This window comes from Alexandromys fortis, unplaced genomic scaffold (genome assembly GCF_014885135.2).
Source record: "Alexandromys fortis isolate MF-2015 unplaced genomic scaffold, M_Fortis_MF-2015_v1.1 scaffold_141, whole genome shotgun sequence".
NCBI lineage: Eukaryota > Metazoa > Chordata > Mammalia > Rodentia > Cricetidae > Alexandromys > Alexandromys fortis.
Window position 1 is genome coordinate 1,339,851 of NW_026068060.1, and position 17,967 is coordinate 1,357,817.

The 17,967-nt window shown below is 50.3% G+C and overlaps 1 protein-coding gene across 4 annotated transcripts in view; it reads right to left on the reverse strand.

Moving 5' to 3' along the window:
• Atp9a (ATPase phospholipid transporting 9A (putative)) overlaps nt 1–17,967 on the reverse strand; it is a 95,914-nt gene that overhangs the window by 24,330 nt on the left and 53,617 nt on the right. For all 4 annotated transcript variants that reach the window (XM_050120180.1, XM_050120178.1, XM_050120179.1 and 1 more), the window contains exons 10-15: nt 12,537–12,613; nt 11,264–11,424; nt 10,767–10,909; nt 9,230–9,342; nt 4,197–4,409; nt 1,189–1,350 (exon numbers count right to left, since the gene is read on the reverse strand). In XM_050120180.1, the coding sequence (XP_049976137.1) occupies nt 1,189–1,350; nt 4,197–4,409; nt 9,230–9,342; nt 10,767–10,909; nt 11,264–11,424; nt 12,537–12,613 (869 nt within the window). The remainder of the gene's footprint in view (nt 1–1,188; nt 1,351–4,196; nt 4,410–9,229; nt 9,343–10,766; nt 10,910–11,263; nt 11,425–12,536; nt 12,614–17,967) is intronic.

Consider the following 17,967-nt stretch of genomic DNA (forward strand, 5'->3'; position numbering starts at 1 on the left):
AAGAAAGAAAAAGTTCCACATCTGACTCAGGTTATAGTCAAAATAAAATCATACTAAAAACAGTGTTTAAGATTGCCTTCAGTCCACTGTGTAAGAATTTCATGTTAGGATCTGGGGATAATCCAAATATCTAATGTAAATGTTCCTTACTGGTCACAGGCATTCTATAGAAAGGATATTTAACCCCCACAGACACACAATGGAGCACCACACAGCCACAAAAAGGAATGGAAAGACTGGTATATACAATAACATACATGCTCCTTGAAACCTGTTAGCAGAAAGAAGAAACTGAAAGATCGCACTCTACATTCCATTTACAGGAAGTGTAAACAGGTAAATCTGCAGGGGCAGGAAGCAGATGATGGGAACGAGGAGCTGGGGAGGTAAGGTGGCTTAGTAACTGCATGGGTTTAATTCTTTTTTTGAAGATTTGTTTATTTTTATTTATGTATGTGGGTGCTGCACCTGCATGGATGTCCGTGCACCACATCCATGCAATGTCCTCACTAGCCAGAAGAGGGCACTAGATCCCATGGAACTGGAGTTACAAAGGATTGTGTCCATGCAGGTGCTGAGAGCTGAACGAACCTAGCTGGTCCCAGATCCCAACACCAATGCCAGGCAGCTTATAACCACCTATAGCTCCAGCCCCAGCGGATCTGACTCCTTCTTCTAGCCTCCATGGGCACCTGCACACATGGGCATACACCCACACAGACATGCACACATACATATAAATAATAATTTTTCTAAAGAATACAAACTGGGCATGTGACTTGCTCAGGTATGTGCAAGACTCTGGGTTCAACTCCCATACAACACACACACACACTGTATGTAGTATGTTACTCCCTGGTTCCTGCTCATATATACTAAATAAACAAAAATGTAATATGTTTTAAGAGACTGAGAATGAGAAATGATCTGCGGAGGGCTCCCTGACATATTCACTGCCTGAAAGCCAAGCTCACCAGGCTGGAGGACCCGGGTGTGTCCACTGGTGGAGCCCATTTCCGCCCTACTCGGAATCACACTCCCTCACTAGTCTGAGGGACAGTAATGAGGCCCCAGCAAGGTGTAAGGATGCCTGATGCATACTCTTCAGGGCAGGAGAGGATGCTGAGGGGCAGAGGAGGACACTGAGGGGCAGGGGAAGACAGAGGGACAGGGGAGGACTCCACTCACCCTCACGATGATGCCCATCCGCTTGCTCTCGTAGGTGAAGGGGAAAACCTGCAGGATGGTGAGATTCAAGATCTGGTCGCCAGGGGTCCTCAGCTGCATGGAGGACTGGTCTCGGCCCACCAGGGTCAATCCCACACTTTCTGTCCACTGGACCAGGGCCACCTGGAGGAAGTGGAGTGTGGGACATCAGACACCCTGCAGGTGAACACTGAGAAAGGGGAGGCAGAAAGGCTGTCTGGCACACAAATTGTATTCTTTTAAACACTGCTTGGCCTATTAGCTCTAGCCTCTTATTGGCTAATTCTCACATCTACAGAGTGAGTTCAAGGTCAACCAGGGCTACACTGGTGAGACCCTTTCTCAAAAAAAAGAAAGTTTTGCCATTGCCATGCCCCTCCCCACACCCCCAGGGCTGCCACATACACCGAAAAGAGAAAAAGCCACTGAGCTGGAAGCTGAGCATAAATGGGGCAGATTATTTTCCTAGTTCTGGATTTACAGTAGAGGGCAGGAGGGCCCATACCCTGGGGCTGTACATCTATAGCTGAATGCAGCTGTCCAGGGCTGACCATGCACTGGCAACAAATGTCAGAAATCCTGCTTCTTTGACAAGAAGAAGTGGCAATCACTCCAGTCGCCCAGGGACAGCAGCCTGCTGCCAGTGCTCCCCAGTGCTCCAGCAAGCTAACCTTGGGCTTATACAGGCTTGGTTGATAATGAATTTCAAAGGGACCCAGCCGAGCTCAAATGGAATCCCCCAGGGAATCAAAATAGTAGGGCTTTCTCAAAGATCTTGCTTATACGGCAAGCCTGCTCCTTCCTGTCATGTGGCATGTTTTCATAAACACGCTGGTATTTTTTTTTAAGATTTTATTTATTTATTATGTATACAACATTCTGCCTCCATGTATGCCCGCATGCCAGAAGAGGGCGCCAGATCTCATTACAGATGGCTGTGAGCCACCATGTGGTTGCTGGGAATTGAACTCAGGACCTCTGGAAGAACAGCCAGTGCTCTTAACCACTGAGCCATCTCTCCAGCCCCCACGCTGGTATTTTGTGTAGAAGTCAGATGTACAGAGTATTATCAGTGGCTATAGCCTTTGTGAGTTACAGATCATTTTTTCCTTCTTTCCTCATTATACTAAAGACATGAACTGCACTGAAGAGCTAATAAAATTCTTTAAGAACGGGTAGGGCAGTGAGAAGGCTCAGCGGGCAAAGCCTCGCTGTGTAAACCTGGCGATCTGAGTCCAATCCTACAACACTGCAGGAGAGAAAACGGCTCCCAAAGGTTATCTTCTGGACTCACACGTGCACCACGGCTCATCCCATCCAGATACACAAATAATAAAAAGTTTTTTAATTAAGAAAAGGGAAGGCTGGGAAGATAGTCTGGCAGGTAAAGGAGAAATTAACTCTTGGAGGTTGTCCTCTGATCTGCACATATGCACCATGGCACATATGAACACACACATGTAAGTATGTAGCTGGAAGCTCTGCTCTGTCTCACCTGGTCCTGCTGGACTGCTTTCTCTCCCGTCTGCTGGCCCATGCAACCATTTATGAACTAACCATTTGGAGGCTTAATATTAATTATAATTGTTTGGCTAATGGCTTGGGTTTCTTACTGGCTAGCTCTACATATAAATTAACCCATTCCTAATAAACCTAGGTATTGCCATGTGCCCTGGGGCTCATTGGTAATGTTCTGGCATCTTACTCCTCTCTCTAGTGGCTGCTGGTATCTCTCTGTCCCCACCTCCTTTCTCTCTCTCTGTTTGGATTTCATGCCTAATTATATTCTGTCCTGCCATAGGCCAAAGCAGCTTCTTTATTAACCAATGGTAATAAAACATATTCACAGCTTACATATGGTATCCCACATCATAAGTAAATGCAATAAACAAAATTTTAAGTATTAGATCCTTCTGGACTGTTGAAGACTCCAGAGACAAGAAAAAAACATCCCTTTTTTGTTTTTAATCACAAATCAGAAACTTAAACAAGACAGAGCAAATCTCTTTTAGAAGAACAGACAATGAAATACTATGTGGGGAAGCGAAGAACAGACAATGAAATACAGCATCTTCTCTATGTGGGGAAGCCTCCAAACCACAGCATCTGTGAAAGATCAAACCACAGAACATACACACACACACACACACACACACACACACACACACCCCTCAACAGCCCCAAAACAGACACAATGAGGCTCAGCAGAGAGAGGATGCTTCTCCACAGCCAGTGTGCCGACACTGTGCCGAGCATCAGTATCTCAAACTCCAATGCCATCACACGTTTACACACGCTCCTGGTCCCCAGTCACCAACTTCCAAGAAAAAAATACCATCCTGTTTCACAGCCCAAACCCTGAAGGGTCCCAATTCCATTCCTGAAAGAAAACAAGACGTCATGGGCTAAACCTGATGGGCCGAAGAAGAAATCATGTACGCTTACAACAGCTGAGCAGAGAGCCCAGCCCCGCCTCCCTGTCTACCCACTCCACTTACACAGGATCCCCGGCTCACAAGTTGGGAGTGGCCACATTTCACTTGTAAGACACCTGGCTTGAATATCAGTGGCCATGGTTGACCAGGGCTTTTGGTTTGAGCTACCCCACAGCACCACACCATTAACAAGAAAGTCTCCCCCAGGGGACAAATTTTTCTCAAAAAAGGAAAAGAGACAGGTCTAGAATGGAGATATCCTGGTATCCCTGTACCTGTGAGCTCAGAAAAGGCTACATGGCCCCATATCACAGCCACCATGAGCCACAGAGCCCTGGTTCTTTGAAGTCCTAGTCGGTCTATGTGAGACACTGTCCCAAAAAAACAAAAATAAAACAAAAACTGTTTCTATAATCAGATGCCAAGTTTTGTAGGCAGGATAGAGGGAATCAAAAAGGCAAGGCCTAGACCGTGAGCAGTCAGGGCCACACAACTGTGTCTGACCCTTGCTGACCTGCAGGAATGGCAGGATGGCTGGGCCCTCCCCGAGGTTACCTCATCTGGGCTGGATGCCTGGTACACACGGCACGAGTCCTCAAACTGCTTCTCAGCCTCGGCCTGGTCTGTCACGCCGTTGGACTCGTACACAGGCGTCACGTTGTGGCACAGTGCGATGGCCTTCACAGCCTCATGCACACGGCTGCTCATGGTCCTTCGTACCTTGGTAGTGACCGTGGGGCCCTTCTGAGCTGGTGGCTCCTGGGATTGCTAGAGGAAAGGAAAATATAGAGAAGTTGAGCAGAAAGACCAGGGGTCTGGACATTATGTCACGGTAATGGCGGTTAGTGTTTTCTTCCTACAGTTCGGCACACAGGACTCCTGGCTTATCCATGCTCGAGGGCCTGGGTTCGGTTACCAAATAAAACACCAGAGAGCAAACAAGTAAGGTGGGAAGTGATTGCGGGAGACACCCAACGTCAACACATACATCCCATGGGTTCCCGGCTCAGCAGTCAGTAAAATCCAAGTCCTCCTCCTCAGGGCAAGGCCCATCGGGCTGGCCACTGCCAAGCTCCACAAGCTCCCACATCATCTTCCTCCCCTGCCCACTCAGACTGCCTGGGATCCCAGTCCTTCCAGGTTTCTGTAAGAACAGCTCACTCGGTCTCACCACACAGCCCTCCACTTGGAGGTGAACTCAGAGAGACCCCTGGCACCCCTAATCCTCTCAGCCCCATTCACTCCCTCACGGCAACTCAGGCTCGTCCCTCCGCTACGTCTTGACGTCTTCATTACCTAAACCTGGCTTGTTCACGTGATCTCCCGCCCCTGGCCTCCAAGAACACAGGCTGACAGTATGCGCTACTCATCGTTGTGTGCCTAGCAGTCAGCAGTGCCTGGCAGGAGATGCTGCTGAACAAACGGGAAAACCGAGCACCACTTCTGCTTGGAGAACGGCGCGGTTCGCAGAGCAATCGCCCAGCAAGGTCCTGACAGCCATAAAATACGGCATCACACACCTGTCACCCACCACTGAAGAAGAGGTAGGAGGACCAGAAATTCAAGGAGGTTAGCCTGGGCTACATGAGACCCACTATCAGTGGGTAAATAAGCAAACAATCCCCGAGGTAGGGGGAGTTCTCCACGTGTTTTTCCTCCATTTCTTTTCTTAGAAATATTTATGTGTATGAGTGACCTGTCTTCAGGCAGGCCAGAAGGGGGCATCAGATCTTATTACAGATGGTTGTGAGCCATGTGGTTGCTGGGAATTGAACTCAGGACCTCTGGAAGAGCAGTCAGTGTTCCTAACCTCTGAGCCATTTCTCCAGCCCTTTCCTCCATTTCTAAGAAAAATAAATATTAAGGCCTGGAGAGACGGCTCTGCGGGTCAAGGCACTTGACATTAAGTCTGGCAAACCAGGCTTGATCCCTAGGACCCACAGGGATCCCTCAAAGTTATCCTCTGACCTCCACATGTGTGCCCCGGCACACACACACACACACACATACACACAAATAGGTACGTGTAAAACAAACAGATACAAAATCACTGGGCTGAAGAGGGGGTCAGAGTCACTGTTCTGAACAAAGAGTTGCCCACCACAGTTGCGTAGGAAGCCAGAAGTGTTTATGGGTTCCTAGATCCCACTGAAAGTGTGTGGAGAAAAGCCATGTGAGACTTTGCCACGCATGATGCCGAACACCTATGACACGTGGTTGGCCCAAACAGAACAGATGGCCTGAGCAACAAGAAAATGACATTCATTAAATTTTTAATACTATTTTTAGCAGTGGCATTAGGCTCCTTGGCTAATTAAACAATTACTAAATTATTCTAGTCACTGCAGGGACACACAGGGCTCTGGCTTCCTGCTCTGTTAACCTCTGGTGTCAAGAGTACACAAGTTGCACTTCCAGGTCAAAGGGCACAACATGGTAACAATAATTAGAGTGAGGGATCAGAACTCCGACTTCGACGGCTCATTAGTCAAATGCTTTTAATTATGAAGATTTTAACTTTAAAATTATACAGGGGACTGAAGGCTTAAAAGAAGCCCCCTCTGCTGGAGAGATGACACTTTCTAGTGGCCTGTAATTTACGTTCTATTAAATGTACGTGACGGCGCCGCCAGGACATGTTTTCATTTTGCCCACACGGCTCTGCACCTGGACTGAATCATTATTTAGATCGGGGTCAACGGCGAAGCCTCTCACAAGGCAGCGGCTGGGTCTGCAGAGTGGAGTAGCCACAGGCTGGGGAGAGCAACTAAGCAGAGCACCTCCAGGGACAACTTCTGGACGGGGAACTTTCCAGAAATCAGGGTTCCAGGCTGGCTCAGTCAGTAAAGTAAGACCGAGAGCAAATCAGGCTCTGTGCACACAGGGGCCAGCGCTGCTGCCGCTGCTGCTTGCTGCTGTTTGGGATGGGGCCAACCCACAGCTGCGGGGGCTTGCGCTCTGGGAGAAACACATTCCCAGCCAGGCCAAGGGAGCCAGGCCAGTGGGAGTCCCACAAAGGGACTCTCTAACCAGGGAAGCCACTTCTCAGGCAGTCAGAAGGTGGGGTGACGGCAGGTCAGGGTCATCAGTGGCCGGCTTCTCGTGTCACCTCCATTTCCTACATCGGTGTCTTCACCACTTTGCTGATGAGATGGATTTCCTCTCAGGGTGAAGAGGAAGTGACCATGGATGCTGAGACTATCTCAGTTGTTCAATCAATGACTCCTGTAAGTGAGTGGGGCCCAGCTGGGAGAGCATCCGCCCAGCGCACGTGAAGTCCTGGGCTCAATCTCAGTCCTACAAAGATGCTGTGCACACACCTGTCATCCCAGCACTCAGGAGGTGGAGGCAAGAGCATCAGAAGTTCAAGGATATTCTCGGCTAAAAGTTGAAGCCCAGTCTATACTATGTCAGACTTTTATTGTTATTATTTTCATATCATACCAGTGTAGTGTGTGGTGGTCAAAGAATGGTTGTGGGAGGTGGTTCTCTCTTGGATCCCTGGGATGGTTTGGTGAAAAATGCCTGAACCATCATCAGCCTCCACATACCTAAGACCAAGTGTGTGTGTGTGTGTGTGTGTGTGTGTGTGTGTGTGTGTGTGTGCGCGCGCGCGCACGTGCGCGCTGATACTGACCATTGTACCAGGCCTGTGACAGCCACACAATCCCATATGGAAGAGTTTCACTCATCTGACATCATGTTCATCTTTATCAACCTCAATCCCACAGACCCTTTAACCCATGCACACTTCTTACTTAAAAAATACCAAGAAAAAAAATAAAACCAGATATAGCACCCAGAGATAGGTGAGGTTTTTATTACCCTGGAGAAAACTCCTTGGTCCTGGTCGTCCTATGGAGGGAGAAAGGCAAAACCACCAGTGTTTGTATGTGTATGCATGCCTTCGTGTGTGCATGCGTGCCTGCATGCATGTGTGTATTTAAAGTATATCTACTTTAAAAGGTTGGATGGGCTGGCAAGATAGCTCAGTGAGAAAAGGTGGGGTTGCCAAGCCTGACACCCTGAATTTGATCCCTGAAACTCACAAGGCAGACATGAGAACTAAATTGACTCCTGCATGTTAGCTTTGACTTCCATGTATACACCCTCACACAAGAATATAAATGTGAAAAAAACTTCAAAGGGTTAAATGATTAATCCTCAAGCCAGGGGCACGTCCTCCTAGCCCCTGCCCTGATAGGAGTTTTACCTCGTGATGAATTGGTCATTTTCTTACCGTTTGTTTGGCCTTGTATTAATAATCTAGAGTTTCCCTTCCAGAATGTTTGAGACCACTGTTTACGAGGCCAGTTTAGTTACAATCATACTCTTTACACCATCACCTGGGCGCTCGTAAACCTCCGTCTGCGCTTGCACACACGGAAGATAAACAGAGACGGGATTCCGGCTCCTTCTGCAGGACGTGTCAAGGACCGCACCTGACAAACGCGCCCGTCTGATATATTCCCCGGAGGTCCGGGGTCAAGCTCACGAATCTTAGGGGAGAGGTCAGTGTTGTGTGAATTTGGGAGGTGGAATGTCATGCAGACACAGACTGGCCTTCTTTCTCTCCCTGTGCCCCATGTGTCATCTTGTGAGCACTGCCTTGGGGCCTACAGATTACACACCAGGGCTCTCGAGAACAAGGGGACAAGAGCAAGGACAAGCCTCGCCTCATCAGCAGTGCTCACGGTGGCTGCTGTCCTGTGGGGCCGCTGGGTTCACCCACTAACACAGGAGTGGGGCAACAATCAGGGCTTCCAGCCTGACCCACATTATATGGTTTGGAGCTGCAAACCACCCCTGAAGATCAAGGAGGCCAAGGAGATGGTTCAGGGGGTGACCTGGTCCCCAGAACCCACATTAAAATAAATAAATAAATACATGCATAAATAAAAGAACAGCATAAGGAAGTAGAGGCAGGAGGATCAAAGCAAGTTTGAGTCTTGCCTGGTCTACACAGTGAGTTCCAGGCATCCAGGGATACAGTGAGACCCTTTTTCAACAAATAAAACAAAGCAGGGCAAGTCCCTCCTACTAGAGGAACAAGAGACTGCACAGCCAGCCAGTTCTGGGGACCTGTTAGTTTACTGAGAGTCATTCCACTCTATCTTCAGCATGGTAGAAAGTGTACCTCAGTAGGTATTTAAAAACACAGAGTGGCTGGGCACTGGGGTGCACCTTTAATCCCAGCATTCGAGAGGTTGAGGCAGGAGAATGTCTGAGTTTGAGGCCAGACTGGTCTACATAGTTTGTTCCAGAACAGCCAAAGCTACACAGTGAGACCTTGTCTCAAATGAATGAATGAACGAACAAATGAGTGAGTGAAAGACCAGAGAACATACACAATTTTTTAGTGTTCAGGATATCTGAGGCTGCAGCTCAGTTGGTCAAGAGCTTGCCTAAAATACACAAAGTCCTAAGGCCGATTCCCCAGCATAACCCAAACCAGATGTGGGTACAGGCCTCTAATCCCGACATTTGGGAAGTACAGGCCCCTAGGGGATCAGGAATTCAAGGTCATCCATGGCTATGCAGTGAATTTGTGGCCAGCACTGACCGGTGAGTTAAAAGCGAGGCTTTACCTGGGTGTAAATACTGAAGATGTGGCTCTGCACTTCGTCCATGGAGTCGAGGCCATAGGCCACCGTGCCCAGGTGCAGCCGCTTGAACACCATCTCGTTCTGGGTCAGGGTTCCTGAAACAAGAGATGCAAGCATTCCTTCTGCTCCCCGAGTCAGCGCCACCTGCTGGCCTCAGTGCTTCCCCAGTAGAGGAGACAGGAGAAGGACCCACCCTTCTGAAAGAGCACCCCAAGACCCCAAGACCGTGCCTATTCCCTGGAGCTGTCAATGAGGGAGCTTGAATGTCCCCTGAGTTAAGGGGGGCACATGGCACACACTGGGCCATCAGCCTGAACTGAGCAGGAACACACGCAGACAGATGAGCAAAGACACACAACTCCTGCGCCAGAGCCCCACAGGGACCGTCCCAGGGGCTTGGGGCTGACACAGCTGGACTGTCCCATTTCTGTCCTTGAAGACTTGGTGAGTGCTATGGGTCAGAAATAAAATGTCCCCAAAGGCTCAAGCTGGAGGCACGGTCGAGAGGTGACAGCTCATGAGGGCACTAACTTCATCAATGGATTAGCCACTGCTGAGTTACCACTGAGCAAGTGACAGAGCAAGGATGAGCCTCCTGGTACCCTTTGTCTGTCAGCTGGACACACTCTATGATAGCCAGGAAGAATGTTGATGAGGAATTATCTGAACAAGATGGCCCATGGGTATGTCTGTAGGGACTGTATGGATTATTAAATAATACAGGAGGGACAGCCCAACGTGGGCAGCGCCATCCCCAAGGCTAGCAGTCCTGAACAGTGTCAGAGAGAAGGAAGCCAGCTGAGCAGTAAGCATGTACGCATGCCTTCCCTCTCCGCTCTAGACTGGCGAAGCTATGACTAGCTGCTTCGGAGTTCCTGTCTTGACTTCCCTGCCTGATGGACTGTGACCTGGAACTGTAAGCAGAATAAATCCTTTCTCCCCTAAGTCGTTCCTGTCAGAGTGTCACAGAAACAGAATGAAACCAAAACAGAAGTTCATCTTGTCCCTGGATCCTTTCTCTCGCGTTCCAGCCAGTGAGGAAAGGCTTTCCTCTCACACCACCCTGCCTCACCAAGAACCTAAAGCACTGGGGGCTGCTGCCTTGGGCTGAGACACCTGAGGCCAGGAGCCCAAATATACCCTTCCTCCTTTAAGTCTGTTTCCATGTTTATTGTCACGGCAACGAAAGCACCAAGTGCACCAACCACCACCGTCCTTGTGCGGGCTTCCCACACTCTGCAGCCACCAAACAGAGAGACACTTTATCTCTCTGTTCCTGGTCCTGCCTATAAAATCCTTCCTGTCTCACATGGCTGGTGTGGGAATAAACTGAGAAGCACACTTCCCATGACAGCAGTACCCTGCAGGTGTCTATGACATCAGCATCCTCACCAGACACTCCCTCTTCATCCAACAGCAAGGAAGAAAGCAGCTGCTGCCACCTCTCCCACCTCCAAAGAGAGGACCGGGAGCTGCTGGAACCCTACCCAGCCTCTCTCTGCCCCTCAGAGGCACTCACCTGTCTTGTCTGTGAGCAAGTAAGAAATCCTGCCCAGCTGTTCAGGAATTGTGCTGGAGCGGACCACGGTCCCGGGGATTTTTGAATCCCTACGAATCACCCAGCTGTACACAATCTTGCCCATGTCCAAGTTCACACGCAAGCTAGGCAGGAAGGAGAGCAAAAAGTCACCAAGGCATCTATAAACCACACAGACTGCACACGTGGGCTGGGCTGTGCACATGAAGTCAGAACCCCACCCAGAAGCAGGAGACATCAGAGGCCACACAGCCATTCTGCACGGATTCAAGTAACTTAAGAGTAGAGGAAAGGAAGTTTTTCCTTTTTAATTACTGGTCCCTGGACAAGTGAGACAGCTGAGGGCTAGAGGTGCTTAGGGACTTGCCCTTGCCAGGAAAAGGGGTCTAGCACAGAGCTATAATCCCGTCAGGACCAGCACCGTGGAGTGAGTGCAGAGAAAGACACCCTGAGCACGCTGACACCCGTCCCCAGCTCACCTGATGGGAATGATGTTGGAAAACAGGAGCAGAAAGCGGATGATCTGTAGGTACCAGCGGCCAGCGAAGTGCTGCAAGGCCACCATGACCAGCGACACCACCACCAGTGCACCGAACAGGATCTTGGTGAGGCAGTTCACCTCCAGGTCAAACAGGCCAATCTGGGGGACAAAGCACAGAGCCCAGGTGGAAAGAGGGTCTCAACACATGCACCCCGGCCCCTGCCCAGTGAGGCTTGAGATACAGAAGGAGCTGCTCTTATAGCAGTGGTCCAAGAACAAGAGCTATGGCTGAGCTCCTACAACCCTGAGGGCCCTCTGAGACACCTCATCATCAATGTCTCTTCTAACTCAAGATTCAGACTCAGAAACACAAAGCAAGTAGCCGCTGGGCTGGGCTGACCTCTGCACAGCCCCTGCCGTGCTACACCAAGCCCTGCTTCAGTCGTACATTGCTGGTCCCCCACCATACCCCAAAAGCCCAGCCCTACCCAGCTGGGGGCTGACTTTCCTGAGCAGCGTAGACAACACCACTGCCACCGTTCTAACGGCTGAGTACTTGGGGACTGGGGCACAATTCAGCTGCAGAGCCCTGCTCCAGCACGCACAGCGCCCACACAAAACCAAACTTCTGTGTTTTCATGTGTCCCAAAATGCAATAAGGACACCAAATCCATACTGTCATAGAAAAAGACTCAAACTTCATGTTAGCAACAGGTATAAGGATAAGGTCAGTGCTGGTGTGAACCTGATATGGCATATCTTTTCACGATATTCTGTTCTCTTTTGTTTTTTTATAAACAGAATCTTGCCTCTTGTAACACAGGCTGACCTTGAACTTTCTCTGCAGACAAGGCTAGCCCTAAACTCCTAATCTGCCTGTCTCCACCTTGGGAATGCTGGGTGTGGGTATGTAGCACCACACACATCCTGTGACATTCTAAATAAAAGGATGGAGATGGAAGGGGGCTGGGACGGCCATGATGTGCAAGAAGAGAAAGAGACAACATGTTGATGGGACACGGGACATACACCTGCTGTAGCTACACATGTAGATGGGACACGGGACATACACCTGCTGTGGCTACACATGTTGATGGGACATGGGACATACACTTGCTGTGGCTACACACACACTCAGAGAAACACACACTCTCTCTCCTCCCCTCCCCCGCCCCATCTGACAATCAGTTAGTGCAAGGCAGCTTTAAAACCCAGTCCCTCACCACCTACCCACCGTCAACGCGGACCCATGTGAGCTAGAGTCCCCCTACCTTACTCCTGGGGTCGGAGGTGTTCATGACACTCCGCAGTTCTCTGCCCGTGTACAGAACAACACCTACAACAGTGCCTGGAACAAGAGACCAAGTCCAAATGAACATGAAGGCAGAGAAGGGAGCAGGGAGTAGAAGGAGGGAAGAAGGCAGGGAGGGAGGAGAGAGGGCAGGGAGGGAAGGCAGCAGGTCTATAAACAAGCCCATCCCAGCAGCTTGAGGACCCTTTCCACACACTGCTCACGGGGTACAAGAGTGCCAGGAGCCACTGGGCCAAAGTGGCACTGAGCACTGGGGTGCCACAAGCCCAGGCAATGGCTGAAACTTCATCTGCTCCGTGAAGATGACCCTTAGTTCACAGATGCACGGCAGCCTTCACTAGCCACGCAAGGCTAGCACGTGCTTCACACAACAGTAAAATGCAACGTTTCTATGGTTACCTCCAGCTCTGGACAGGGCTGGCCTGCGGAAGCAGCATCCCCTGGTGGCAGGTGAGTTGTGGGTAGGAGCTTATCTCCTATGCTACTAGCCTTATACGCATCCAGAAATAACCAGAACGTTCTCATCTGCATGGAAACTTACAACTGCCTCCCTTCTGTCCCTGGCCCATTCTCTTGCATGACTGCTTTCTGCACGTCTACCTAATTTGGCCTTTGAAGGAAACTCCTCCTCAGAACTCCCCTCCTCCATCCTCAAGGCACATGGAGCAAAGCCCTCACTCCCTCTAAGGGAAAATGGCTTAGAGAAGAAATGCAAACAGCAAGGTATGTAGAAAAACACTCAGCCGAGCGAACTGTCAAAAGCGTTTTCCCTACACTGACAACAATTTGCAAAGCTGACATCGTCTAGTGCTGGCCGGAAAGAGGGAAAGGGCCCTTGCTGCACACGCCTGTGGCTAGCTTGTAAAGCGGTACCGTCTATTTTGATGGGAATTTAACAGTACTGTCAAAATGTAACTCCCTTTTCTCATGTGTGAAAATGCTGAATGCGGGGAGCCAGATGATAAGGAGGCCAAGAACCATCTCCACTAAGACGTGTGGAGGATGCCACAACGAAATCCAGCAGAGGGAGGGTGTGGAAGAGGTGGGCGGAGTGCACCTTGTCAGCAGAGGGGACCCAGGTGAAAGTCTAAGACGAGGAGAGGCTGGCCTTGCTGAGAAAATCTGAAAATGAGCACCGTGTTCCCTGCTGGGAAAAGCAAGTTCCTACCCTCTCTTCCCTCCCCCTCAGGACCACCGCTGCAAAGGGGTTTAAAGACATCTGTGAGGACGGCCCGCCACGGCAGGGCTGCAAAGGGACAAAGGCTTGGTCTAAAGTGCTTGGCCATGCCTGCAGTGAATACACAATGAGGCTCTGCTCACTCGGGAGGCTCAGCAGATGGCAGAGCAGGAGGGCTCTGTGCACAGTCTCAGCAGATGGCCGGCTCTGGGACGAGGGCACCCCACCCTCTGCCTGTTACTGGAGCAGGTGGTTAGACAGTGGGACCCCGGCCTGGGCTAAGCTGAGGTGGCTATGTGACCACTCCTCCTCTCCTATACTATGCAGCCCTGCCTGGACCCTCATACTCCAGGGAGAGGGTGGTAGAAATGAGTGGCACCCAAAGGACACATCTCACACTCTAGCCCAGCCACATGGGGAGTCACCGAAACGACCCTAACCACCCAGTGCTTCCACTAGCTTGGCACCCCAGCTCCGTGTTCCATGTGGCTGTTATCCAGGGAGACGGACACTCGGCAGGCTCTACCGACTGAGCCACGTGCCCAGCACTGAGTCCATGGCTCTAGAGCCACAGCTGTTCAGCACAACCCACTCATGGAAGAGCCCTGCACACGCTCCAACTTCTAACCTTTCTGGGTCCTCACTGTCTTTTCGTGCTCCTTGTTCTTGCACCCTGCAGTCAGTGATGCTGCTGGTCCCTCAAGTCCACCCCTCACTTCACTGAGCTCCCAGATGACAGCTATCCTGTCAGGTTGCTGGGTTATTTTTTAATCCATTTAGTTCACCCAAAGAGACAAGCTAAGCCTCTAAAAGGGAGTTCCCAGGAGTACTCACAACAGCTCAGCATTGCTGCAGTGTCCCACCATGGATCTAGGGTCAGAGCACATGAGCCAGACTGTAGACCAGACGGGCCATTATCAGTCACATGGCACAGTGTCCATGAGTAACTATGTGCTGGTCATTTGCCAGGACAGGACCGCACCACAGACTCGGGGAACAACCCACAAACTAGCTGTTTCCCACCCAGTCTGAGAAGCAACCAGCTAGAACCCAGGGCTCTGAAGCACACGGGCTACCACAGGAGCTGCTCAGACCAAGAGTCTCGCCAACACCTTCCATTTCCATCAAAACTAGCAGCATATATTGGGTTGTCATGGCAACTGCATCCTCTGAAGATGGGTGCTGGCTAAGGCAGCTGGACCTTCAGTGAAAGCTGGCAAGCTTTCTTATTCTTTAAACTTGCATCCAATGGCAGGCACTGACCAGCATCGGGAGGTGGGTTCTACAAGGAACACATTAAGAGCCCCTGCACAATGACTGAGTTGAGTGTCATACTACAACCCAAATACAGTTAACTCTCTATTGGGTGACATGGAGACATGAAGCTGACTAGGGACACAGGAAATGTCCAGCTAACTGTCTACTGGGTGACACACAGAGACCTAAAGCCGACTGGGGGCACAGGAAATGTCCAGTTCTCACACTGGTCTGCTGAAGGCAGAGCAGCAAAGCCTGCCTGCTCCTTCTGCCCCATATGCAGGAAGAACACAGACCACGTGTTACAAGATTCCAGTTTGCCTACTCTCCTCCGGGGAGATGGCGCTCTGAGGCTGTGCAACTCCAAGCGAGAAGCTTGCCCACTCTGAGATTCAGTTCCATGATCCCCTGAATGTCTTTATTTCATATTGTAAAACCAGAACGAGAGAATGGTAGCGGAGCTCTGTAAAGTGTCTATTGTATCAAAGTCTTTGACTGACAGTCTCCAAGCAACAGAGTGAGGTGTGGGACAGAAGCTTAACAAAGGCCGACAGTGAGGTGGGCAAGATGGCTCAGGGGGGTACGGCACCAGACCGTCAAATCTGCCGACCTGAGCTGAATCCAGGACCCACAGGGTGAAAGGAGAGAAGCGACTCCGCCAAACTTTCCTCTGCCCTCCACACAAGCACCAACGTGGTGCTCGCTGCTCTTGCAGAGGCCCCAACTCAATTCCCACCAACGTGGCAGCTCACAAGCACCTGTGTTCCCAGGCCAAGGAGTCAGACACCCTCTCTGCCTCATCTGGTAAATGTTTTATAAAAACAGAAACGAGAAATGAGTAAGAAAAATATAAGGACTCTGACATAAAAAAATGTCTAAAGGGGCTGAACAGATGGCTCAGTGGTTAAGAGCATTGCCTGCTCTTCCAAAGGTTCTGAGTTCAATTCCCAGCAACCACATGGTGGCTCACAACCATCTGTAATGAGGTCTGGTGCCCTCTTCTGGTCTGCACGCATACACACAGACAGAATATTGTATACATAATAAATAATAAATAAAAAAAATGTCTAAAGGACACAATACTGACAAGGCAAAAACAAAGATGACCGAATGTCGATTGCATTGGGTGGGTTACTCAGTCTAGGGGTTTGTAACCCACCCTGCAATCAGTTATTCCAGGGTCTCGGAGGGGCGCTACCTGGAAGGGAATGAGCTAGGAGGCCAAGCAGATTTGTCAAAGCCTCCGTCTATTAGGATCATGGTTGGTGCTTATATAGTCCCTGAAGGGTAGGGAAACTGGACTCTTGCCACATGTTCAAGGTCACGTAGGCCAGGTTCATCACGTAGGCCAGGAGGTAGGCCAAGAAGTCACAAGTTGCCACACCTGGTTCCCTGGATAGCTGGAATGTGAGGCGCGTTCCGCTAACAGATAAGTTAATTGGGTGTGGGGCAGGTTCTCTCAATAGAACATAATTATGGTGTGGGGTTCTCTGCAGACTCCCCAGGGTGATGGTTCCTGTAATGATTTTTAGGGGGGAAATGGCTCGTGACAACCGAACCCCAGGCAGCCAATGCTTGGTTTGGTTTTGTTTGTTTTTGAGACAGGGTCTAGAGAGATCTAGAATATAGGCCAGGCTAGCCTAGAACTCACAGAGATCCCCTGCCTCTGCCTCCAGTGTTAGAGGTCTACCTCTTCAAGCCCAGCCTTGTTTTTACTTTTTTTAAAGACAGGGTCTCCCTCCCCTGTAGCCCAGGCTAAACCGGAACTGATGCCCCTCCTGCCATGGCCTCCAAGAGCTGATGATGTTAAGGGTGAAAGGAGACCTTTGGGGCTGCAGAGATGGCCAGTGGTTGAGCCAAGCGGCTCCCAGCAGCCTGTAACCCCAGTTCCAGGGGACTGAGGCCCCCTTTTGGGCTTCAAAGGCACCTGGTCACACATTCACATAAATAAAAATTAAAAAGAAAAGAGAATCTTACTTTTCAGTTCAATCTTCAAAGCATAAAAAGTCTCGTGATCATAAATATCTACCAACAGCCTAAAAGCAGAGAATTCAAGGAACAAGGGGCAAGGCAAAGCTGCAGGGGCTGGGCAAGCAGGGTGGGCATGGGCAGCCACATGCTCTGTGAAGCACAGGCCACTGCAGGCCCCAGGCATGGGTCTATGCCTAGGAGGCCCTGGAGGCCGCTCACTCTCAGGACCCTCTCACTTCAGGAAAACTGAGGGCCTTGTAGACTCCGGTGCAAACAAACCACTACAAAGACAGTAAGTGGCAAGGGAAAGAAACACCTGTCCCCAGAGGTGCCCATCTCTGTGTCCTGCTCTGAGCCTGCCACACACACGCGCGTTGACTGCCAGAGTCACAGAATCCCTACCTGTCTGTGCTACAGAAGCCAAGAGATTCATCAAGCTAGAGAAATGGGTGTGGGGTGATGAGAAGGAATCACTGAGTCCTTTGTCTGGGATTATAACGTAACATAATTTGACACTGTGTCCACTGCTCCACATTGTAGCCCCACACACAACTGTTGCCTTCCACCCCAGGTTGACAGCCTGAGTTCTATTCTGGACTGTGCTTCTGACCCACTGTGCACCCTGACCTCTCAGCACTGACACACTGTGTGGCCCTGACCTCTCAGCATTGACACACTGCACCCTGACCTCTCAGCATTAACACACTGTGTGGCCCTGACCTCTCAGCATTGACACACTGCACCCTGACCTCTCAGCATTGACACACTGTGTGGCCCTGACCTCTCAGCACTGACACACTGTGTGGCCCTGACCTTTCAGCATTGACACACTGTGCACCTTAACCTCTCAACATTGACACACTGTGCAGCCCTGACCTCTCAGCACTGACCCACTGTGCACCCTGACCTCTCAGCACTGACACACTGTGCACCCTGACCTCTCAGCATTGACACACTGTGCAGCCCTGACCTCTCAGAGTTGATC